Here is a 26,751-nt window from a genome sequence, read left to right as displayed (position 1 = left end):
AGTAGTTTCAAATTGTTGTCATTTTTGTTTTTGTATACCGGTAATCAAATCAGTGAAGTTTAAAGAAAATACAAGAAAGGAAGAAGCTTCCAGTTAGTCCCACCAAATCTTTTCTTCACAAATATCATAAATCCTTTCATTTACTGCTGATTTTGCTGCCAGGCCAACAGAGGATGGATGAGCTCTTAGCCTGTGATCTACGTCTGGATCTAAGTTGATCTGATCTGTGCGAACCATTTCTGAGTCTGAGTAGGGGTTAGAACTTGTCTTAGCCAGACTAGAAAAAAGTCATGCTTTGATCCTCACAGGTAGTAAGCATTAATATGGCAAGCACCAAAAATAGAGCGGTTTAAAAAAAGAAAACATAAATCTGTGTTGAACTTCTGCTTATTAAAATTTAAACAACTACAGATACTCTGCAGGTACAATTGAAAAACATCTTCAGTAGACGTAGCCATGTTTTCACCTCCTTTTGCATCCCCTTATTCCCTTTGCATTAATGTTTTATGTAATGATTCTCTGATTCTTTAGACACAAAACAATTCCTGTATCTTTCCATGGATCCCCTCAGTAATATTGTGATAATCTCAGCCAATGAATTAAATCTGAGAAATTGATTTAAAGGTGACCTAAAGTTAGGCACAAACATCTCATTTTGTGTCCTGGAGTGTAATAAAGTGTCATATTTTAGTTAATAACTCAGAGAAACATTGTTTTACAGTGAGAAATATGTCAGGAAATGAACAGTTTCTACCCACACAGTGTCAAAAAATAGACCCTCAGACACGGTGGCCTCAGAATTTTTTTTTTCTCCCACCTCCTTGGCCTGCTTTCATTCAGTCCACCCCCGCATCCAAGATGCAAAAGCTTTTTATCCCTCCCTGTCAGCCATCAGCCAGCACTCTGGGACTATTCTAAAGGAACTCGACACCCCAGAGGTTAGGGCTACCTCTGTAAAAGCTTGGTCTTTTTATTTACTGATCCTGAAGCAGTTTTTGCAGCTGGACCAACAGAGGATTGGTAGAGCTTTGGAATTAAGACGAACTGTGACTTTTTGTGGGTATGAGTTGGGTGTAGAACTTGAGTCTTAGCTGGTAGTAAGAATGAATGGTTCGAAAATAGACAAAAAGAGAAAAAACAAACCAAGCATTGTGACTTTAAGCACTAAGCAGGAAGGATCAAATTGGGACGTATTTTGCTGTGCATGCAGACCAATGTCAGAACGGCAACTATAGACCTTGTGCAGTCAGGTGTAATACAGCAAGATATTTACTACAGAGATGTAGTACAGAGCCCAATCCAAGAATAAAACAAACAGAAAATTACTTTTTTTTGGTTTGAAGTCCTTATTTGGCCTTTTAACAAAATATGTAAAAAGAAAAAACAGAAATACATTTTTGATATTAATAATCTATTACTATGCGATAAATCAAGATTATTTTTTGTGTAGTCTTCTGCCCTCTGTTATCAGGTATATCTGATTGTGTACAGTAGGATTTTGAGCAAAGTTTTTACCATGAAATTATGCAAAATGTGTCAGACGCAAAGCATTTCAGAAACCGTATGTATCAAATATGATACATTTGGCATTAAAGGGTTAAACAGGTTTTTTAGCTACAGATGTGTCCGGTTTAGATGCAAAGTCTATTGTAGACACACCAATAGGTTCTGTGGCTCCTTTTTGGCCATCTGGTGCAGCTGGTGTTGAAGCGTTTTGAGTGTGAAAGTGGCAAGGGTCGGAAAATCGAAACTTCTTCTTCTTCTTCTTCTTCAACGTAGCTCGATGAAGAAAGTTTATCCGAGAGCTGACAGGGAGACATTATAGGTGTTTCCATCAACCTTTTTCTTTTCTATTGCTACCTTGATGGAAGTAGCAATATTTGAACCAGCTCACTAAATTTACTAAGAAAGTTTTAGACTTTCTTAAGGTGTTTTTTTACTTTTTCAAAAAACCTTTTATGTGATAAAAGGGGGGGGGCATTTTTGTAATAAGTAAGCAAATATTACCCCACGTGACTGATTAACTGTTTCCACTACTGGCATCCTGAACACAGCATTAAAATCAAACTTCTGTCTTGATGTCTCCTGATGGAATTAAACCATCGCTAATACTAGCTGACACAATCAATTAAACTCTGACGGTGAGTTTGCTTAGCTTTACAGCAGTAACCAATAGATACCAATGATAATTTAGACAATTCGGAGAATTTAAATGTGTACAACTACACCTATGATGGATCACAACCCCATAATTATGAGCCTGTTCCCCGAGAGAGCAGACAGAGACCAGGGGGAGAATGAATTCATTGCTGCATTGTAAAAGTAGTATCAGTCATAGTAGTGTCACAGCATGTCCTTAGAGACATTTTAACCGCAATAGTTTGGCCCACAGCAGAGTCCTGCTATTTTTCTGGACCACAGAAGTCATCCTGAGAGATTTTGCTGCATAATCTGTTAATAAAACTTGAAAACAGTTCAAAGCTCAAAATTTTGGGGTTAAGCAGCAAGACAAAGAGTAGCTGCCAATGAGGTAATGTCTGCTGCTTATTCCTTTGTTTAAAGTTTCTCCACTATCATATTGATCCAAATAAAAGTTCCCAATCAGCCATCCTCTAGCCAATGTGTGTGGGATCTACTGTCTACTCCTCTCATAAGATTTGCTCCAGAACTGGGACTTTCCGGTTTGGAAAAGTGCGGACTCCACTGGCTGGAGTTTGTACAACCCCGCATATGGAATAATCGACCTTACTAATGATCATTAAACCCAATCTCCACCTTAAACCAAACTCAAGTATATGTACGCTCTACCCGATAACTAGCTACTCTCGACACAGAGGTGAAGCAGCGCGACTATTTGACTCACCCATGGGACGTCAAATGATGTGACTTATAGAAAAAAATACATTTTTTAGAGCCGCTGCTTCGACATGTAACTTTTATTGGTAAACTAACTTCATCATGGCAGCAACTTATCAAATATGATTCTTTAGAAAACACAGAAGAATAATTTATTCTTCGAAACTAGGTTGTCTACGTAGGTGTCACAGTGAATGCAAAGACTTCCCCACCCCCTGCGCAGACACTCTGTTGCACCTCTCCCTAATTGAAGGTGACCGCAGACCGTGCCACAGACATTGGTCTCTCATTGGTCGAATCTATATCCACTTGCTGGTTTGTTTTGTTTGTATGACTGCAATTGCGAAAAACAACTCGTAAAGATGGACCAGCTAGAAGAGCGAGGTGCACGAGAAGGGATCCCTGCTCTTTTTCGTCCCTCATGTCCCTCCGTTGTCGGACAAACTCGCCCCCACTTCCTCACCGCCTCAGCCGTATCTAGACCGACAGCTAGTTCGTGATTGTCCCTCTTGCGTTGTGTCGTGGAATAACATAGCGCAGACCACGATTCAAAATTGAGCATAAATCAAAAAAGTCTGAGTCAGGCTCACTGCGACACACTGCTGTTGGGAGAATAACCAGCCTTTAAGTTTGCAATTTTTAAAAAAATGTTACCTGCAATTTACCCTTTAAGTTCTGCTGTCCAAATCCAGCCTGTCACTGCAGATTATCCTGCACACAAGAGCCAAACAAAGGCATATGGTATCAAAAAAAACGAGGCATGTGTTCTTTAACGATACACAAAGTAGTTAAACCAGCAAAAAAAAAGGGAGTAAAAAAATGAAATGCTTTAATAAAATTTCATTAGTACAGCTGCAGACGGCCCTTTTAAAGACCTAGCGATGTTTAAGTGGTCTAGTATAAAAAGTTAGATTGACACCCCTGCCGCAGAGGGCATAAACCACACTGTTGACTTTGAGTCTCATTTTGAGTTTGTGAGAGGTCAGGCCAGGCGTAGGAAGGATGGATAGATGGATGAAGAGGAAAATGGATGCAGGCAAGGACGTATGGGAGCTTATGATCAAAAAACTCCATTCATTGATCTCAATGCAAATGTCATGACTCTAAAGGGGTTTTAAGGTGTTGATGCCCTAATTGTCTGCACTGCACACACTTCTCTACCCACAAACATACAGGAACACACACTTCCAGCAGGCAGATACTAATTGCCTTCTGCTGCCAGAAGAGCTGAGGAGAAATATGCATTTCTATTCCCGTCCCCGTCTCAAAAAGTAGCTGAAGTGGATGAACTGGACCAATCAATACATATTGACCTGCAGTAAAAACCAAGTGATTGATGTTGGGGTGAGTTGTTATAGCAGCAGGAGGAAGGTCACTGAAGGAGGCCCAACCCTTTCTGTTCTAACATCAGACATTTTTTTGCTTTTATTCCTGTTTTCCTTAGCGATGCTGCCATAGATCTGGTGTTAGATGTTTTACTTCAGATGCTCTGAAATATTCTAACTGGGGTCATTGAACGCAGCCTTGCTATGGATAAGACAGAAGTTTAATTGAAGTTTAATTTTCTTTGCATCAATGCCAATTAAATCTTTAATAAAGTCATACTTTAGTGATGCAAGGATTTGTTGGAGTTTTCTGGTATCAGACGATTCTTTTCTCATAGCTTTTAGAGCAGCCATCTTTTTTCCATCTCGATACTGTATACAAGAAAATGCTTGAATGCCTAGTGTTCTCACTAGTCCGCTACGGCTCCGACTGTTTTGCCCTGACGAAGCAGACCAAGAAGAAGATCACGTCCTATGAGTTTTGGTGCTATCGGCACATGCTCAAAATCAATTGGACAGGGATGTTACACAACGAAGAGGTGCTACAAAGAATGGGAACGGAAAGACCAACTCTGCTAGACAAGATCATCAAAAGAAAGTTCTTGTACTTTGCTATGTCAGCCATGGCCTCATTTGGTCTGGACTTGAAAATGATTGTGGCTTAAAGGAATAGTACACCCAAAACATGATTAGCCTTCATTTTCTACTCACCCCCATGCTGAACAAAACTCTGGAGTACTTTTTTGATATCTCAAATGCATCTGGAGATCTGGGAGGCTTCTTGCTGTCTGCTGACATTCAAATAATGGAGGTCTATGGCGCCCGAGACAGAAAGGTCCACAAAAGTCCACAAAAACGTGTCAATATTCCTCCATACTGCTCGTCCAATGTATTCCAAGTGTCCTGAGTGGGTAGCATCCAGAATTTACTCGAAACGAAGTCATTTAGAACGTTTTAGAGCCTAAACAGTAGTGTATAGGATTTCCTAATAGCGCCCCCATGCGTGCTCACGATTCTACGGAAGCCGGCAGACCAAACCGGAAGAAAGTGCGCATTCAGCGTCTGCTCTGCCGATAATGCAAGCGTAGAAGAAGAAATGTGCTGTTTACCTGTGCAAAGAAAGAAACAACGAAAGAAAAATGTCTGAGGACTTCAGTGTTGAGGAAGAGCATGAGTTATTTGCCGAGCTGAATGCGCTGGTTTGGTCTGCCGGCTTTCGTAGAATCGTGAGCGCGCATGGGGGCGCTATTAGGAAATCCTATACACTACTGTTTAGGCTCTAAAACGTTCTAAATGACTTCGTTTCGAGTAAATTATGGACGCTACCCACTCAGGACACTTGGATTACATTGGACGAGCAGTATGGAGGAATATTGACACGTTTTTATGGACTTTTATGGACCTTTCTGTCTCGGGCGCCATAGACCTCCATTATTTGAATGTCAGCAGACAGCAAGAAGCCTCCCAGATCTCCAGATGCATTTGAGATATCAAAAAAGTACTCCAGAGTTTTGTTCAGCATGGGGGTGAGTAGAAAATGAAGGCTAATCATGTTTTGGGTGTACTATTCCTTTAAACACATGCCAAACAGGGACAAGGCCAATGATGCACAACGTGGATAGATGAGATAGTAGTGATCACAGGGGAGAAGGACGTGAAGAGGAACCTGGCGACGGCCGAGAATAAGAAAGAATGGCGCAATGCATTGGAGACCCACGATCGAAACCGGTCATGGTGAAGAGTAAGAGTAAAAGTACTGTATAATAGAGATCAACTGATTACAGAGGTTTTTAAGGCCAGTCTGACCCAGGGATCACCAGCGTGGTGGAGGGCACCAGGGGGCCTTCCAGGACCATATGGAGGGCCCCCTCAGCATCTTTCTAAAATAGCATAATTCACCAGAGGGCTAAGTTAGAAATTTTATTAGATCTTTTTTTTTTTATTTACACTTGCATTTATAGAGATTCCAAAATGACAATATCCAAAAAAAAAAAAAAAAAAAAAAAAGAAATGAAAAGAATGAATAAAATTATGTTTATTATGCATTAAATTTAGATAAAAACTCACTTAGTTCGGTCTTGGTATCTCTGCTTCAGGACCCCATGAAGTAGCTCTAAGCCTTAAGCCATATCCATATGTAACGCTGATATTTAGCGTTTGTTATTTAGAAAATATACAAATACAAATATTGCAGAAACTTCTTTGTTTTCGTTTTTTACAACATTTTCATGGAATTGGCCATGAAAAATGGAATCAGGCCAATAAGGATTGGGGCTGAAATGAATTTTAGAAGATGCTCTAAATGTGATAGATTTGTAGCCTTTAGCATTCCTTCTCCAGAAAGAAGATTTTTCCAAAACCTTTTGCATCAGTCTTCAGCTGACATCCCGTAGGATATTAGTTTTTCCCTGATAATTTGTTTGGAGAAATATTGTCCTGTGTGTTTGCATGTGAGAAACTTAGATCTATATATTTTTATAATAATGTGTAGAAAGGCAGAACCAGGAGTGTAATATTACCATTAGATATAAACTCTATAAACTGCATCTCATCATTAGTAAACTTTGTTACTATGTTTGCACGCATTGTCCCTGTCATATAAGTAGATAAAATTAAATTAAGTTTTGACTTCAGTTTTGTTCTCGTCTGAAGACCCTCATACCTGCTGGAACAATATAACTGTGACTGTGTTATATCAGTTAATCATATGCAGATTTACTTTGCTACGCAGAAATTACTATTTACTGTAACTTTTCTGTTTTTATCCTTTTTTAGGGCGTCTTTCTTTATTCTGCTTGCTTCAGCAGACATTTTTTGTCCCATCCATCATCTTTGGGACCTTTTACCATGAGTGTTCTTCTATCTCTCCTAATAAATCCCTGCTTAGAGGTCCATCAATGAAAGAAGCCTCAGCTCTGTCCCTGTGTCGGACTGTCCTGACAGTGACGGTGTACGTTCTTGTTTTTTTTTTTGTCCGCAGCTGTGCCAGCAGCGCCGGTGAACGTCTCTGTGACCCAGCTGAGGGCGGACTCAGCCATGGTGACTTGGAACGTCCCTCAGGGCGACACGGTCATTGGTTACGCCATCTCTCAGCAGGTACAGTGCCTCCCTGCCCACCCGTCTCCTCTTAGGTCAATTAGTTTTACAGGGGTCCAAAATGTGACTCTGAAGGAAAACTTGGAGCGCTGCCATGCCAGGGACTAAAGCAGATCCTCCAAATATAAATTATAAATGTCTTTGTGATTGTCTCCGTCCCATGAGGGGTAGATAATTCTCCACTTTGAAAATGCTGTGTCATTTATTAGCCCTGCAGGCATCCAGGCAGTCTGCTCAGAAACACTTTCAGAGGTTTGGAAACATCTCAGGGGGATTTGCTCTGAAACATTTTAATTGTTAAAAGGCTTGTCGAAGTCAGGGCTGGCTCAGAGTCAGCTTTGGTTACTGGAAGAAAATGTGAAAAAAACTAATTGCTTGATTAAAACCCGAACAACTGAAAGCAGAACTTTCCAAGTAACCGGATTGAAAGAAAAAATTGAATACAGTGGTTTCAGTTCAGAGTCACAAAGCTGTTGGATAATGTGATTTTGTACTGGTTCAGCTCTTAATAGAAAGTAACAAACTGCAAGCACTTAGAAATAACTATCTGGAAATCTCCTAGATTTTGTTGTTTCTTTGAAGTTGTAAAAATTTAAATAAGGGCCTAAATATACATGTAACAAATAATGGCAAATACATCCATCCATTTTCTGACACGCTTTGTCCCGAGTGGGGTCGCGAGGGGTGCTGGTGCCTATCTCCAGCTGTCTATGGGCTAGAGGCGGGGTTGACCCTGGACAGTTCACCAGTCGCAAGGCAACACAGAGACAAACAACCATTCATGCACACACTCACACCTAAGGAGAATTTAGAGAAATCATGTTTTTGGACTGTGGGAGGAAGCCGGAGTACCCGGAGAGAACCCACGCATGCTCAGGGAGAACATGCGAACTCGCAACCTTCTTGCTGCAAGGCAGCAGTGCTAGCCACTGCGCCACTGAGCAACCCTATGGCAAATACATTCAAATTTTATTTTAAGTTCAACTAACACTCCAGATTGATTCAGTAGGAGGGTAATCTGTGTGCTGCTATTTTCAATTATTAACATTTTTTTAATTAAATGGCAATAAATGCAATAACAATTTTAAAACCTGCGGTTTTCAGATTTTTTTTTTAATATCACAATTTTCAAGAGCAAATTGCGACATCTCTTCTGGTTGACTGAAAGTGAATTTACATAAAACTATTGTAACTAGAATAAGGGCGTAGGTTTGATTTCAACTGTGGTAGGGACACTATTGGTCTTCAGTTTCATTGGTGTGATGTCATTGGTTCTATGCAAAAATATTAATGTTCTTTTTTATGCTAAATGTGAGCATCAGGACACATTTTGTTTAAAGAGAACAGCAGCATTTCTTGCTACATTAATACAAATCGTACAAGCACTACACACATTAGATTCTGTTTATCAATGTTTAAAGCATCACTGGCTCTGATCAATGTGGAATTGGGACTTTTATTCCACCTTAAACTTACCAGCGACTAAGACAGTAGGTAAATACTATTTTTATGTAGAAAACAAAAAATAGCAGATCTTCATCATCCTTCTCTTGTTATGTTCTACAAAAGAAATAACAGCTGTTATTTATACCTGATAAATGAAAACAGTAAAAGCAAAGAAATATTGGTGAAAGGGAATCAGAAACTTTACAGTCTTTGCTTTTCTTTTCAAAACTCCTGTCTGACTGAATATTTAGTTTTATAAAAGAAATCCTAACGTTGGTCACTTACATTTCCCAAGTTCCACAAATCAAAACACTCTCCTGCTTCTTTACAGAGCTGCAATCAGCCACCGTATTCTGGCATGTCAGGTCTAAGCACCTAAAACATCATACATACATGCAGGGAAAGAAAAAGGCACAAGAGACAATTAGTTTAATTTTACTCGCGAGGAGAGTAGGAAAGGGACCACACAGTACAGGTCTTCAGCTTTCTCCTCGCTATTTATTAAAGTTAGGGGATGTCCCTAATTACACAGGCTAAGGTTGTAAAGGGAAAGGGAAACAAAATGACCTTACTTTAAACCTCAGCACATAGGTTAAAACAAAGCATGTGGTTGTTTTACAATTAAATTCTTTCCAAGAACACATGTTTAGAAGAAACATATGATAGAGGATGCTCAAGCCTCTTTCACAACCCGTCCGTTGCATGACCTTTAACTGGAACAATCTTTAGCAAGAGTTAATAAGCGATGAATCACACATTATACATCATAATAGTTCATTAGTACACAACCCATGAAACACAAACGGAGTATAAATAAAATATTTCTAAATAGCGCAGCACTGTTAAATGCATGGTAATCGTAAAATGAAAGACCAGGCAGCTGCAGCTACCAGGCAGAGGACCTGCGAGAGGAAAGAAGCAACAACTACTGCTGTAAATTATAAAGATATTATTCACATCCAATTATCGGTGGAGACAGGTAGGCCGGTCCAACATTTTGGTAGGGACATGTCCCTGTGGTCCCTATACAAACCCACGCCCATGAAATAGAGCATTAATGTACAATTGACATGGCTTCAGGTTAATTCAGCAGTGGTTCAACCTGTTGTTACTGTCATCATAAAAGTGAAACAGCAGGGTACTAGTAACTAAATGCTAGAAAATCATAACTTTTTTTTTCAAAAACAATTGTTCCTGTGGCCGCAGTTCTTTGCATATAAACTACTGTTTTTCCCCCCAGCGGAGTTTTTGCAGACTCTCTCTGTGCATGCTGGCTAAGCTATTGTAGAGCTAACGGTCAGCTAATGGTCTCGCTGTCACATCTGTTTTCAGTAGTTTTTTTGGCAGTGAGGGAATGAAACATTCGCTGATTTCTGCGTCTGGGTCGTCTCCATTAGTGGGAACAATTTGGCTTGGATTTGTATTACAGGAAGACCAGTGGCTACTGTGCCAAACATCGTTTTTTTTTTTTCTTAAGCTTCCAGGTGGTGTTTTGAAGACATCACTAAAAGGGGATGTAAAATATCTCCTACCTTAACCTCACAAGGCCCTTATGTAAAAGCTTTAGTCAGATATTAATGGAGGAGGGGTGATAGGAACAGGTAGATGGTTCATGTTTTATATTCTCTGCTCTTTTCTGCTGCTATTAGTCATCAAATCAGTGAGGGGTGAGGGGGGACTCTGCATAAAACCCTGCTCCGTCAATCAGCCACACATTTTTTCTTCTGTAAAACAACAAACTGAGCCTATAAAACAAAGCGACATGGCAGTGCTGTTTGTTTGCTGTTAATCAGAACCCACACAGAGGCTGGTTTATGAGATTACTTTGCTCTATTTGTGAAGGAGAAGCAGGACGAGCCGCTGACGAACAGTCGTCTGAAGTAGCTCTAAATCCCCACAGCGCCGGCTGCTGAGAGTCACACAAACCCGCTCCAACAGGAAGTAACCCAGATTCAAACTGTGTTCCTGAGAATCCTTAACATCCTGAAGCATCAGAGGGACGAGGTTCATCAAATAAACCTGAGAGTTCATGTTTCTGCAGAGAAGATCCAACCTCTTCTCAACCATCTGAACTATAAATACAACTTCTTAAGGTTTATTTTTACCACCGTGGCTTCAGTAGGTTCGTTGTTACAAGCTGCAGGCGTGAGGTTGTTTTCTTCAGACTCAAAAAGAGCATCAGGTTCTTGTTAAAGTAATTCTTCAAAGCTTTAATGGTTACAAGTGTTATTACCTGTCTGCCTTTTTTTATAAGAACATCAGACTTTATATTTAGATATTTGAATTAGGACTGAAACAATTAGTTGGATTAATGGATTATTCAAATAATCGTCAACTAATTTAATAATTGGTTAATCATTAACCAGAGTATAGAGACTGTAAAGCATGCCTTTAGCTGAGAGAGCAACAAACCTAGAGCAGTAATTATATGAGGATTATTTAAAAAATATAAAAATTTTTCCTGTAGAATTAAAAAGAAAATTATTGTACTTCTGTCAATATGCTCTATCCAGATCTCCTCAAGTCGAAAATTTTGATTTTCACCTGATTTAATTTAGCAAAAAGTCTTCTTTAACGAACCTTTTGCTATCCGATTATTAATCGATTTATCGAAAATGTATCGATTTGCAAAATAATCGTTAGTTGCAGCTCTAATCTAAATATCACTGGAAAATGTTTTCAGAAATTGGGTTTGAAAAGTTAAACTAATTTAATATTATTTCATTACTCAAAGTTTTTAGGGTTTTCTTTCACTCAGTTCTGTGTTTAACCCTTTAAAGCCCGATCCAAGAATAAAACAAAACAGAAAATTACATTTTTTGTTTGAAGTCCTTATTTGGCCTTTTAACAAAATATATTAAAAGAAAAAACAGAAATACATTTTTGATATTAATAATCAATTACAATGTGATAAGTCAAGATTATTTTTTGTGTAGTCTTCTACTGGCTGTTATCAGGTATATCTGATTGTGTACAATAGGATTTTGAGCAAAGTTTTTACCATTGAATTATGCAAAAGGTGTCAGACGCAAAACATTTCAGAAACCGTATGTATCAAATATGATACATTTGGCGTTACAGGGTTAAACACATTCTGTAGAAAGTTTAGTGGAAGGAGAAAATAGAATTGCTTACAGCAAAGGAGGGGATTCCCAGGATTACAAATCAGAAATTTGGTCACAATAACATGACCTCACAGCTCATATTTTCACACTGTTAGCTATTTATACACTGAATAAATAATGGCATTTACTTAATCATATTCAATTACTTTAACACAATAATTTTATGTGCTACTCTGCTAACATTGTGTTAAAGTAACTAAATATGATTAAGTAAATAACAAAAACAGCTGCATGTTTTTTTCAGTGTAGCTTGCACATGGAAGGGGCCATGTAGCTCAGTCTGTGCAGCTCTGTGTAGCCTTTTAAAACCTTTTTAAAAATAATATCTTCAACCCTAAAATCATTAGTTTATTGTGCAAAGGACACATCACATATAATCATCAGGCTCTTCTCTCTAGGATTATAGTTTTAGTGCTCTCTCGCTTTACCCAGCAGCTTCCTAGAGGCTTAGCACAAAGAGGAGAACTGGAGGGAGGAGGGAAGGGGGAAGATTGTTGTGTCTAATTAATCATTTCATCTTTATATGTAATAATAGAGAAAACCAAATAGCACTGCTAATGTATTAATTATAAAAATGAGGGACAGCAATGTCAGTGTTCTAAAAAAAAACATATCCATCTACAGACGTATACAGAATAAGCACGTAGCTTGACAAGATGTCGATCCAAAACCTTGATTTCATCATACGGTTTTTCCTTCCACCAAACTTTGAGCCAGTTTCTTCCTTAATGGCCTTCAGTCAGCGATCTTCTGGGTGATCTTTGATTTTATCACCTCTGTGAAATATTTCCTGATACATTTCAATCAAATTTTGCCTTTGAAACCGAAGCACTGAATTAAATGAGCTAGATTATATTATAATTTATTTTGAAGCACCTCTGTATTCCAATCTATTTATCTTTCCAACTTTCTGCACTTTGTCGATTAGACCTTCTACAGTACTTCTAGATGACGCTCCCCTCTTTCACTGAAGTGGGACCTTGTTGCAGAGTCGCTGATTAACAAACCTTTTAAAGTCCTCCTCATATACGTAGTGAGGTCTCTGAGCTCAGAGATAATAAAACCTCCTTCGCTGATGTGTCGCCTGCAACGTTGCCAGAGGACCAGGGAACGGTCTGATTCAGACATCTGGAGAGCCTCAAGCTTCCTGTCAGCCCTTTTATTTATTGACTTCTCCTCAGCTTGTAGTTCTCTGCAGACACATTTATTAAATGGGGAACCAAACTTTCTGCTGGCCTGATATAAAGAAACCTACAGTATAATCCAGAGGACAGGAGTTTATGAAGTTACCTTGGGGTGAGCTTCAATGCTTAGTAAGCTGGAAATAGTGTTTCTTATCCTAAACTCTGGGGTATTGTTAAAGCAGCACTGCAGTAATTTTAGCCACTGTGTTACTTTTTACTTTTAGTGCACTGTAATGCACTCATAGAAAGTTCAGTAGAAGGAAAAAAGTAGCTGGAATTTGCCGAGTTGAGAGTTGTAAAGCAAAAAATCCCAGACACCTTCCACATGAAGCCGTTACCGAAAATGGGATGCCGGATCCAAGCATATAATGATGGATGTAAAAAAAAATGCATTTCTTTTAAAAATAAAGCAACGCTGTGCAACCTTTAGCCACTAGGAGCGCTAGACCTGATACTGTTAGCTCCACCTACAAGCCATCGTCAACACTTCGGCTGAATCCCTAAACGCTAACCCTGAGCATTAACCCTTCATTTGCGTGTTCTTGCACAAGGTCCGCCATATTGATGAACGTCCCAAAGCCCACAGTGGGTAAGGCGAGTGGACCATTCAGCCTTTAAATTGTGATCTGCATCAGTGCAGCCTCGCGGGAATTTGACAGTGGGTGTAACGGCCAACTAGTAGTGGAGGAAACACTTTCCTCCGAATGTCAGCTCAGCTAGATAGCAGTAGCTTCGTCACATTGATGAAAAATCACAAGTTGGGAAAAAAAAACGACATAATTAATTCCAAAATGGATGGTCCTCTTTAAAATAGTTTTATTTGACTGCATACATTTATTTTTTTTTAGGAAGGGGCAAATGTTTGATTTCATGTCCTCCTGCGCCACAGACCTAAAGCCAGGCACATGGGGCATGGCTCTGTTGTCATAGCAACAACTGTTTTCCTTTTCTGTTGAGAGGCCATCCCTTTTATTTTATATATTTTATATTCATTTATAGCCCCCCACCTTCAATCAAAGGGCCCTACACAGCTTGAAGTCTGATTTCATTGTGAGTGACACTCGATAGTGAAGGGTTAGTGCTTAGGGGGCGGTTTTGGATTCTGCCTGCACTGTCACAAAATGAGCCACTCTCCCTCCTTGTTTTGGAATCATTCAACACATTTCCCTCTAGATTAAACTTTACATCAGGGAATCGATACAATGTCTGATCAGGTAAGTGTCAAACCTGTTTCCTGGACGGGGCCGCAATTTACAGCTGCTTTTCGTATCTCTGCTTCTGTCACCTTGAACCCCAGTCGGCCTCGGCAAATGGCCGCTCACACTGAGCCTGGTTCTGCTGGAGGTTTCTTCGTGTTAAAAGAGAGTTTTTCCTCTTCACTGTCGCTACAAGCATGCTTAGTGTGAGAAATTGCATCCGAGTCAATGAGTCGATGCAATCAACTGGTTTTCCTTAGATAGAAAACTTTGAATCAATTTGACTGTATGCTTTGGTTGAACTGTTAAGTGCCTTGAGATGACATGTGTTGTGAGTGTACTGTAAGATTAATTAGGTCTGTGTCATGGTTTTGCTTATGTTGTGCTTTACTTTGCTCCTTGTTTTCTAGTTTTATTGGTTTAATTCCTATTTTGTTGTAATTTCTAGATTTATGTTAGTTCTCATGTTTTTCTGTTGTCCTCTGTTGCCCTCGTGTGTGTGTGTGTTCCTTTCCCCTTGGCTCCCTCGTTGTCTCCTCACACCTGCTCCTTGTCAGCTCGTTAGCCCTCCCTTTGTCTCTGTCAGCTATTTATGCTCTCCCTCTGCTCTCACTCTTTGTTGGTTCCTTGTTGTTGCTGGTCCTGTCTTCGCTGTAGTCGTCTACCCTCATCTCTCCCTGGCTCCTTCTACGTGTTTTCCCTTGAAGTCTCCATGGTTCTGGTCTGTTACATTTTTAGTTGGATTTTTGGACTGCCTTTGTTAACCATTTTCATTAAAACTACAAGTATTCACCTATGCCTCTGCATTTGGGTCCACCAAACCACAACTAACCTTGACAGTCTGGGGTTTAAGGTAAGCTCTGGTTCACATGTTGTTACATAGGTGAGGTGATGAGACGGGCATCCTACATGGAGCATTGATATGCACCAACTCTTAAATATTGACCTGGAAAAAAAAAATCACTTATAAAACTTCAATCAAGCCAAAAGGTCAAAGGTTACACAGTTTTTTTTTTTTTTTTTTTTTTTTTAAGTTTTCCTTCCATAAGGCCAGACTTTCTTTTAATTTCTGTGTGATAAAACAGGATACTCTGAATTTCCAAATTCGAAGTAGATGGATATATTGGCCAGCTAATATTCTGGGCCGATATTAGCATTTTTTTTTTTCGTATTAACATCAGCCGATACCTGCATACATTTTCAATTTATCAACCAATCAGCAGCCATGCTTTGAGATCCCATGAAACGCGAGCATTGCCTATCCCTCTATCTCTTATCAGTTATGTTTTCTTTGATTTGTAAATAAATGTTTATTTTTTTGTTTGAATAGACACTTGTGTCACGATTTGTTAACATATATTGGTTTTTTTTTTTGTCAAATGGAGTAAAAAAAATAACTATCAGGATTAAAAATTGGCAGCACATATATGGGATCGGTAATAAATAATCGGTACTGCCATTGGCCTTAAGGAATCTGTAGCACTCGATTTCAAGCAGTCAAACTCACAAATACAGGTTTACATCAATTCTAGGGGTGAAACTACTTAGTTCCGATGCAATACCGATATTGCACTTTGAATAATGAACAATACCGAAAATTGACACGCTACAATATCAGCATGAATCATTCTGTAGCGTGGAAGGGTAGATTAAACAATATTAGTCAGATAATCTCTAAAAATGGGGATGAGAACTATAGACCCATTTCAAATTAACCCATGACTTACATAAACTTCAAACTAAAGCAAAGCTTTTATCACATGCCAATATAATAGGAGGGACAATATATTACATTTTTAGGCAGATATTGGACCAATTTCAGATATAAATGTTGGATCGGATTATTTGTAATTAAATACATCAGTCAACTAAGCAAGTCAAGTTCAAATATTTTCGTAATGCACCCATCCCCCGCTCTACACCTTAATGTTTAATTAAACCTTACCTTGATTCCTCTAAACATATTTCATGCCAGCAGCTGATAACCTCAATAAAATATGGTGACTTGAGCATCTTTAATATCACATTTACTCATGTTTTGATATGTTAGCACAGGAAACAGGCTCAAATAGCCTGTAAATATGTTCAAGAGAACATATTTACACATATTCATGAGATAATGAAGGCTGAATATAAACTAGTACATGCCAGAACCATGATCTTTTAACTCCGGAATCCTCACCGGGGTTTATGCATGACTGGATCTGAGTCTTCCTCACTCAGTAAAATCCTCCCCATCAGGTATGTGTTCAATCAACCAGAAAAGGAAGGAAATTGGATTCCTGAAAGCCCGTTCTAATGTTTTCTAGTTGAGCTGAAAATTGCCCTTCCCCCTGCCTTATTAGAGATCATGATCCTGTTCGGTGGGAGTGTGGAAATTTCTTTTAGACTTGATTTGGATGAGCTGATTTTTTCGTATTTGTTTTCTTGTATCTCCAGAGGCAGGACGGCCTGATGCAGCGCTCCATACGGGAGGTGAACACGTCCAGTCGCGGGTGTTTGCTGTGGGATCTGGATGAGGCTACGCACTACAGCGTCCAGGTGAAGATTGGAGCACATTTCAGATGAAACATGCAGGAAGTTCTCTAAAAATTGGATTTATTGTCAGCTTTTGAGTCCCTAATTTGTCCTAAATACCATCAAAGGATTTTAAAATAAGCAGAGCAAATATATGTAGTGAATTTTCCATCATTTTGTAAAGAATATGTTTTGTGTCGATGCCATTTTTTGTCCCGATACCGAAACCCGATACCTGGCTGTGCAGTATTGGCCGATACCAATACAATACCGATACCATCTGTTTGAAACTGATGTGTGTTTATATGAAGAACTGCATACTACTTGGATGTTAAATAATTGCCATCATGGCTTCGTCAAGCTGCTGCCTACCTTTGTGAAGCAGGAAAAAGACAAATACAAAGTGAATCCAGTAGACCTTTTTATTACTTTTGGCCCTCAAAATGGTATCGGTGCCCTATTTGACGGTACTCGCCGATACCGATACCACCATTTTAGTGCAGTATCGGGGCCCTGCCAGATACTGGTATCGTTATCGTTGCAACACTATTTACAAATGTACCTTTAAAAAAATTTAATCAAAAAGAGATTTTACGTTTTCAGATTTTATTTTTTAGACACCGTGTCTACTAATACTACCCGTACCACTTATACTAGAAATACTACTACTAGTAAAACTGCTCTAAGTAAAATCATTATTACTATTTTTATTACCAGCACCACTAATACTAACGCCAGTTACCTTCAACACAACTTCTAGTAATACTACTAGAACTTCTGCTACCATCACTGCCCCTATGAATACCACTGCTACTACTACTAGACTACTACAGCTGATAGTGCTACAATTACCACTCGTAACACTACTGCTACCACTATTAAGTACTAAAACTACTTTTATTACCACTATTACTCCTGCTATTACTGCTAATACCATTTCTACTAATACTACAGTACAACACTAATGCTACAAATACTACAACTATTACTACCACTACTACTAGTAGTGATATCACTTTTACTACTAGCACTACTACTACCAATACTGCCAATGTTGTGCAAGTTCAGTTCAAACAGCTGAAAATAAACTGGTTCAAGTTCATTTGGTAAATTACACCACAATCCTGCACAATAGAACCTTATATTTCACCCTTTAAATGTGTGATCATAATATATAGAAAGAAATGGAAAATATTTGATGCAATCAAGGTATACTGTATGAGCAGCAATGTGCAGCCTTTTATTTTGCTAAATTACAGTGTGCTTCAGAAACATACAGGTACATTCAGGTTCTGCTGAAAAGATCTTCATCAAAATGATTTATTAGCACCTCATTCAGTAGCAGATATTTCCTAAGATAGCTTGGATGCTTTAATGCGATGTGTAGCTTTAAATCTGAAGTGGACGTGGCTGACATATAGAGTTGTTTGTTTTGTCCCGGTGGGCACAGTTTGCAAAAAAACTAGATTTTTTTTCTATCTGAGTATTCCTTTGATAGTTCGTAAAACTCTATCAAGTTCTCTGCTAAACTGGCTGCAGAAATACCAGTAGATGAGTCTGAATCACGCAGACTAGTACTAGCAGTAGACAAGCATGTCTGTCAGGTTGTTAATATTGTTATCAATTGAATGCGAGAGGTGTGCTGAGTATTCTCAGAGTGAATGTTGCTCTTGTTCACACTCATTACCTCAAAACTGATCCGTTCAGTTTACCATTCACTAAAAATATGAACGTAATCAGTGAACGCTTTTCATTGATTGCATTCTTGCACAACACTGACTACTAGTTCTGTCACAGCCCCTGATTCTACTACCACTAGTACTTCTGAGTACTACCACTCTTACCACTCCTAAAACCTGGTTGATGCCTGACGTGCAATCCCCGCAGCCAAAGTACATAATTTTTGGCTTCCATGCCCCTCTGCTCTGAGTAGCCAGAATTTCCGCAAAGGAACATTTGTAACTACATGGAGAGATCCGCATGGAAAACAAGGCGAGCGAGCACCAGTTCCTGCTTGTGAGGGTGTGCAAATATAAACATTTAGAGACATCCCATGATTTAGGTCATAAATATCTCCAAAAAAGAAATTACTGTCACTCTAGAACAGCATGAAGAGACTTTGATAAATTTGTAAACAGCTGTGTTTTCTACTTCCTCGATTAGTTTGGTGTTGTCAGCTTGCTCTTTGTGCTGCCCGTCCTCAGAGCCGGATGCTATGTCGAGCCTCTTTTTCCATTCGGCAGGTTCGTGCGTCAAGCATAATGAGGCCTTTATCCGACCACTACTGTTAAGACTGCTTCCTCTACCAATAATGCTAATACCAAAACTATTCCGCTTATAATGGTCACGATGGTCCAGAGCCAATATGAACACTATAAGCGATTGATTACTATATCCGAATACACCGTTATTTCACTTATTTTTTACGCAGATTATCATCTAAATGCCATTTGTGTGGTTTTTCAATGAGAAAAATTAAATGAAACGGATAGCTTCCGCATTTACTGAATTTCATTACAGTACCAAGTAAGTTTAATTACAGTATACTGCGTGTACGCAGACATAACTGTGGTAGCCTATGTAACTTAATATGTGCTGTTTATCAGCTCTGCTGTGCCGCCGGTGCATTTTTTTCTGAAAAACAAAGCTTGAAACAAATGCTTAATCACAGCACAGTACTGCGCAGTGTGCGGACATAACTCTGATAGCTTACAGTAGGCCTATGTAACTTCTTCTGTGCATTTACATGAAAATAAAGTTTGAAACTAACGGTTTCATAGAACAAGATAGAAGATAACTGCATAGGCTACAGAAATTTGAAGCTAGCCTACCTCTGTTCTGTGTTGCGGATCTGCTACGCCACATTAAGAAATCACTAACATATTTATCCATGGTTCCCTGGATCAGAGTCCTCATCCGTCAGGGGCTCTGACACCTGAGTGCTGTCATCACTTTCGATTTACTTATTTATTTTTGCACAGGTTTACATTCATAAAATGTCAAAAAATTAACACTATGTGGATTTCTTGATTACTATAAACAAATTATTTAAACAGCATTTGTATAGAAATGATTCTGTCTCAAGCATTTTGATCTATATAAGCAGTTGATTACTATATCCATGACCAGTATAAACAGATTTCTCTGTACCATTACTACTGGTAATAACAAATGTCAGGATTTGTTTGAGGGTTAAGGACCCAAAAGCAGAGGCCAGGCTGGAGGAGGTGAATGTATGGTTGGTTTAATGAAGGGTAATTGAAAAAGCAAAGTTCAAACAAACAGTCAACCAAGAATCCAAAAACCAAAATGAAAACAAAGTCCAAAAGAAAAACAAACAAGAAACCAGGAGTCCAAAATTTAAGAATTCAAAACATGAAAGAATAAGAAGAAAACAAACCAGAAAACCATGGAGACATCAGGGAATCAAAAGTCAAAGTGGAAGGCTCATAGAGACGAAGTAGGAGCATGTGAGATGAAGTTAGACGAGGACCCAGCAAAGAAGAACAGAACAGAGAGAGTATTTGTAGGAGTCTGAAACAAAGAGAGGGTTAACGGGCAGATTAGGAGCAGGTGGGAGCAGAGCAGAAACAAGAAAGGGGCAAGAGAAAAAAGGAGAACTCAAGAGGGCAGCAGAGGGCAACAAATAAAAACCTGAGAACTAAATATAACTAGAAAAAAATAGAATTAAACCACTAAGACTATAAAAACATGGAGTAAAGCAAAACTGAACACTCAAAAGAAAAAAACATAACAGAACTAAGACTGAAACAGTAACTAAGAATAAACCAGAGAACACAGCAAAATAAAAATAAAACCACTAACACTAGAAAACAAGGAGTTAAGCAAAACTGAACACTTAAAAGAAAATATAACAGAACCAAGACTGAGACAGTAACTAAGAAAACCCCCAAGGAACAGAACAAAATAAGAATTAAACCATAAAAACCTATAAAACAAAGAGTAAAGCAAAAACTGAATATCAAAAGAAAAACATAACAGAAACCTAACAACCAATACTACTAACACCACTACAAACACTTACTACTTCCACTACCGACGATAAGAACTCCCTTGGTGTTGAGCAGGTTCTTCTCACAACATGTTTTCTATCTTGGTTGTTAATAAGTTTATTAATTAGTCCTAAGATTCAGGCTTGTCTAAATCAGATTAGATCACAGAGATCAGCAAGATCATCAAACATGGTGAGACTACCAGCATTTTCTGTACTCCGGCTGAAACATGTCCTCTGATTAGCATGTGTGGGTGTCTAGGCTTCATGCTGTGATCCGAGCCCAGTCAGTCCGTCCCAGCTGGCAGAGAGCAGCGCCATAATCATGTCCTCTAAAATCAACCTGCTTTCCAAGTACTTTCTTGTACAGTTGCATAAAATGCTTTCTTTGTTATCCTTATGGCTTTATATAAAAGCTGGTTTGTGTGGTTTTTAGCCGGTTTCCATGGAGATATTTCAGTTTGGCATGGAATCAGGTTTGTCACTTTTCTGTTCCTTAGCTCTTCTTCTTCTTCCAGCTTCTTTGGCTTAAATAAATGCTTGAAAATATTAAATAAATGACATAAGAATCTAAATTTAAAATAAGAGACTTAAGAATTACATCTGTTTATGTTGGAAGACTTGCTAAACCTCTGCTAAAGTGGGACCTGAATCTTTAAATGTTGACTATGAATTTGAATAAAAACTAAACAGTTATATGTCATAAAGGCAGAATAAACTTGTCTGTTTAGTCCCTGATTGAAGTTTGAACTTTATTTAAGTCAGTTTGGTTTGCTTTAGAGCAAACAGAAGCATTTTGGAGCCGATTTTTAACAGTGTTTTAATCTAAATGTTCCTCATCAGATGATTATCTCAGAGGAATTTTCTCTGCAGAACATCCTAATTGGAGAACGATCCCTTAAAAAAGGCCAATATGGGACTTTATTAGCTGACAAAGTGCTTTCCGTCTCACTAACTGGCTCTAATTAACTGGGAGTGTTGAATTAAGTGTATCTGTGGCGCTTCTTCATTTAGTTTTTACTGCTGCGGGTTTAAATTGAGCATTCCATCATGTCTCCATTATAGCCGCGATTTGGATGGATCCATAACGGCTCAGCAGAACAGTTCAGGTTGATTGCTCACGTCAGCAGGTGGATGAGCTGCGGAGGCGAAGAGTTTGATGTCTCGCCAGGTTCTAGGGGGTTAAAAAGAGGTGAAAGTCCCAGCGGAGTTATTATCCATGCAGGACGGTTGGGGTTTAATCCAAAGACTTTTCTTTTAAATACGCTAATGGAAGCATGTAGGAGGACTCTGTGAGGAAGCTTAGTGTCTGAATGAATAATTTCTGGTGTGAAACTCCTCAGACAGCTTTTAGAAAATATGATTATCTCCAAATCTCTTTATTTTGTTTGTCTGCGTTCTTCTTAGTGGAGTATTTCGGCCAAAGAAATGTCTTCAGCTTAAATAAGTACTGAACCAACCAACGCTCGGCCGGAGCCAGACGTTACGTAACGCCATTGCCTCCTCGCTCCTCTTCCTCTTTGTTTCTGTATGACTGAGCGCTCTCTAACCCTTTGTAGGTGCAGTCTGTCGGCCTCCATGGCGACAGCCAACCCAGCCGTCCCGTCCAATTCAGGACGTTGGAGAGAACCGACCATTATCCAGTCGGAGTCCTGGATCACCGTAAGTACCAACGAAAAGAAAGACAGTCTCGAGACGGTGTCGATGTTTTGTAAGGCCTGACTTCCTGTGTCTGCAGACGAGCCGGCGATGGAAGGTCTGGGGATGAGTCCTCACCTGCAGACCGGAGAGCTGCTCATCATCACCACAGTGCTGCTGCTGTGGGCCGGTCAGTCTGCACCTCTTGTCTTAAACGTCTGGGCGAGCGCCTCCGTTCGCATGTTTTAATCTTTGCTCTCCTCACTGCCAGCCGTCATCGCCCTCTTCTGCCGGCAGTACGACATCATCAAGGACAACGACTCTAACGGCACCAAGGAGAAGGCCAAGAGGCCACTGGTCCAGGCTAGCACCTCCTACTACAACACGTCGACGGGCAGCTCACCCATTTACCACAATGGAGCCGTCCGCAGCAGCAGGGTGAGGCCTTCTGTGAGCCCACTCTTGTTCTGTTGTTTTGAAGATATGTTCCTGGTGGTCTCTGAGGAGCCTTTAGTAGCTGCAGCAGAGATATCGGAGTTACCCTGAGGGTCACATGTCACTGCAGCTCCCCCTACTGGACATACCATTGATAGCAGACCTCTGGTGATAAGAGGCAACCAGAAAAACTGTATCCCTTATTCTACAATCTGTATGTTTCCTTATAATGCATCCTCCATCCTTTCTATTCCTCCTTGTCTATCCCTTCCTTCCTTCCTTGCCCTTTTCCATAATATTCCATCTATCCTTTTTTTTCCCTTCCATGTTTTCTAATTTCCCCCCCCCTACTTTCTCTCCTTACAGCCATATATCCGTATTTCCTTTGTCATTTCTCCATCCCATTGGGCCCTAAAGTTGTAGATCTAAACTCTGCCTGCGGTTGATACATTCTAAATAAATTCTTTTTCAACCTTGATTTTTTTCATTTTTTGATTGCGAATACTGATAGATAAACAGGAATAGAGAATGTAAAATTTGAAAGTTCAGAGATAAGTTAATTTATCACCTCCAGTGTCCTGCAAAAATATTAATTCCTCTTGAACTTTTCCCAATCATGTGTTTGTTTCTTTTTTATCCTTTTAGTCTCATATTTGTGGTTTTGTGTCAGAGTCCTCACCTTCCTCCATCTTGTTTTTCAGCTACATCGAGCCTCTTCTTCCATCAGCATCATCAGAGTCTGATGCTCTGAGACGTTTCTTCTCAGGAGGAGGATGGACACAACCCTCCCCGTGTGGAAACAAAGACCTGCTGGGGCCCCCAAACTGATGTAAAATACCTGCAGATGAAGGAATGGTTCAGTGCTGCCCTCTAGTGGCAGAAGAGAACTCCTCCAGCTCTCATGGACTAATGCTGCTGCTGCTGTTGATGTGTCAGGGTTAGAAATAGTAGTAATGGACGATCTTAAATGATTAGTTGAGCTCATGTTTCATCAACAGTGATTTAAATGTTCAGCTTTCATCATGTTTTGTATATGGAGATGCATCCGAAGTGTTAGTGATGAACTTTGAGTGTAATTTTGCTGTGATGGTGGTGAATTTACACTGTAAATGATTCATTAAATCATGTTGAGATTTTTGCATTTTTTCACTTTTTGACATTCATCTCGTTGAAAGGGTTTGTTTTGCTGCATGGAGTCTAAAGATGAGAAAATATGTGTTATAATTTTACAAGATGTATTTAGAAATCATATTTATAGGAAGCGAATTGTCTTCGATTGTATTCTTAGCTTTAGGTTTTATTCAGGCTGTTTGTGTAGCTTCAATGTTTATAGAATTTATGTAACGGCCGATAAGAGAGCAATTAAGGGGTTTTCTAGACAAAAAGTATGGAGTGAATTTCATTCCATCTTTGGTGCAAAGAACAGAATTTGTAAAAGGAAATTTCCAAAAAAAGATAATATATCTATATCCATGAATGAAAATTTTAAAAACATATCAAAGTAATAAAAAAAAACAAAAAAAAAACAAAACAGTTTTGAGAGAAACTTTGCTGTTTCCTTATTTTTTTTTGTTTACATTTTTTTATATTTTATTTTTGGTAATTTTATTATATTTTATCTTTCAAATTGCACTATTTTAATTTGTTATTTTTCAGTTTTTATACATATATATTTTTTCAATGTTATTTTTTCAATGTTTATTTAATTTTTTCAACATTTTCTATATTATTTTTCAATTTTTTTTTTCAAAACTGAATTTTACAGATCACATTCTCCTCACTGGTGGAGGGCAGGCTTTCCTCTAGACTCTAGATTCTTTTCAAATTGTGTTTTATAGATTACATTCGCCTCACTTAAAGCCCAATAGAACCACCCGCTCCTATAGAGTCCAGAGGAAGGAGCGAAGATGATCTGGATGGACGTGATCAACATTTTTATTGGTCAAGAGCGAGTGTTTGTATTGCGCCTTAAGTGAGGAGAATGTGATATATAAAACACAATTAGAAAAGAATGCAATTCGTAAAACTTAATCTGAAAAAGGAAATTCAAAAAATAGCAGTTGAAAATATAAAATCACTAAAAAAAATACCTTGTAAAAAGAAATAAAAAAATACATGAAGATTTTTTTTTATTTAAAAAAAAAACAGTAAAGATACTCTCAAAAGGTTTTTCAAAGTTATATTTTTGGATTACCTTTTCTTTAAATTTCTGTTCACCAGATGTGTTATTTGCCTCCAACAATAATGGAACAAATTTCACTCTTCATTATTTTTTTTATTCCTGTTTCTGTGTCTTTAATCGAAACTTACATGAACTCTATAAATGTAGAAAATCTTCAACCTAAAAGTACAACAGAACATTAGAGGAAAGCAGCTTCACACTCTTTTTTTCTCGACATTGAAACAATAAAATTGAAGCAGGTCCGCTATAGCTCTCTGAAATAGAAAATCACAGGAGGTAATTTTATTCCAGCAATATAAATGAATATTTAAACTCATATTTAATCTCGATTCTTTGCTCACAGTGATGCTAACCATGTTTATATACTTTTTGATGGGGAATTAACAGCTGTTCAGAAGACAGGAGGGTAAGTCATCAAAAGTTGTGGCTAAGGGCTGTTTTGACCAGGCTTATTGATGGAAAGTTGAGTGGAAGGAAAAACAACACAAGTCACAAAAATAACCACTACTTTTTTGATTGTCAGTTGTGATTTGAAGTTCATTTAACAGTTTGGAGTTTCATTTTTTGGCTCTCTGATGTAGGATTTAACCCAGAGGGCTGAATGCGGCCATGAATTTAAACGTGTTCTGCTATCAGATTCCAAAACTGTTTCAAGGGGGAACTAAACATGGAAGTAACACGCCTAGCCCCCTGAGTGGCTTAAAGTTACACAGTGTTGCTTTAATTTCAAATGCAATTTTGCACATTTGTGCACATTAATATATGCTTGGATCCAGCACTTTATGACAGCCACCATTTTGCCTTGAATCTTTGTGGTAAAGGCTCCTTGTAAAGGGTTTCATGGATTTCCTGCTGAACAACTGTAATGTCAGTATGATTGCTGCATCCATAACACATAACACATCATTTCATTTTCCATTCTGGCTAACTAAATAGTGTATTCACTAGCTTATGAGCTAAAACCTTCTTTCCTATATAACTTTGTTTTTCTTCCACTAACTTTCCATTATTGCATTTCAGTTTTTTGTCAGCTGTAGGCTTCTGTCATTAAAACAGTTAACACTTAAAATATGTCAGTTTGGCTAAAATGAATCTATACAATATGAGAGTTACAGTTTTTTGAGCTTTATCAGTAGAATGTAACAATAATATTTTTTTTAAAACTCTTGATATATTCTTGAAAATAGGAGAAGATTATATATTATATTATATTATTATGTAGATAAGAGAAGATTTTCTAAAATGTACCTTTATGACTCTGTCACTCACTTAACTGTCCTAGGTTTGAAATCTGGTCCCTTTAATAACATTTAATAATTAAAGCTAATAGAATTAATAATTAAATAATAATTATTATAAAAACTGAGCCTAAAACAATCGAAATCGTAGGTCTTCAACAGGGGGTCCGCGACCCCTAGGGGGTCCATGGAGGTGCTGCTTGAGGGTCGCAAATGTTTTGGTTGATTAGACTTTTTTACATTTTTTTTAATATTCCCCACTGTAATTTTTCCCTCTAATTGAAATGTCTTTAAATCCACATTAACATTAATTTAACTCACTGTGGTACACAGATAAATGGAGGCAGAAGATGTCTTTCAGTCATCAATGCACACATTCAGTGACACACAGGAGCTCTTTCAATCTGGGCACGGTTTCATTCACAACACCTGTCCCATCAACCAGGAATCAGAATTAGAAATACTTTAATAATCCCAGGAAGAAATTACTAACGTTACATG

At 38.5% G+C, this 26,751-nt stretch overlaps 1 protein-coding gene across 1 annotated transcript in view; it reads left to right on the top strand.

The window, feature by feature from the left end:
• LOC107086460 (fibronectin type III domain-containing protein 5-like) overlaps window positions 1-23,956 on the top strand; it is a 38,791-nt gene extending 14,835 nt beyond the window's left edge. The window contains exons 2-7 of the mRNA XM_015377405.1: window positions 7,162-7,277; window positions 16,668-16,769; window positions 22,317-22,419; window positions 22,496-22,585; window positions 22,667-22,833; window positions 23,532-23,956. Of these exons, the coding sequence (XP_015232891.1) occupies window positions 7,162-7,277; window positions 16,668-16,769; window positions 22,317-22,419; window positions 22,496-22,585; window positions 22,667-22,833; window positions 23,532-23,573 (620 nt within the window). The 3' untranslated portion in view covers window positions 23,574-23,956. The remainder of the gene's footprint in view (window positions 1-7,161; window positions 7,278-16,667; window positions 16,770-22,316; window positions 22,420-22,495; window positions 22,586-22,666; window positions 22,834-23,531) is intronic.
• The last annotated feature ends 2,795 nt before the right edge of the window (window positions 23,957-26,751 follow it).

This window comes from Cyprinodon variegatus, unplaced genomic scaffold (genome assembly GCF_000732505.1).
Source record: "Cyprinodon variegatus isolate N-32 unplaced genomic scaffold, C_variegatus-1.0 Scaffold153, whole genome shotgun sequence".
NCBI classification, from domain to species: Eukaryota; Metazoa; Chordata; class Actinopteri; order Cyprinodontiformes; family Cyprinodontidae; genus Cyprinodon; species Cyprinodon variegatus.
The sequence above is the reverse complement of the archived record's forward strand: the minus strand, read 5'-3'. Positions and strand labels throughout refer to the sequence as shown.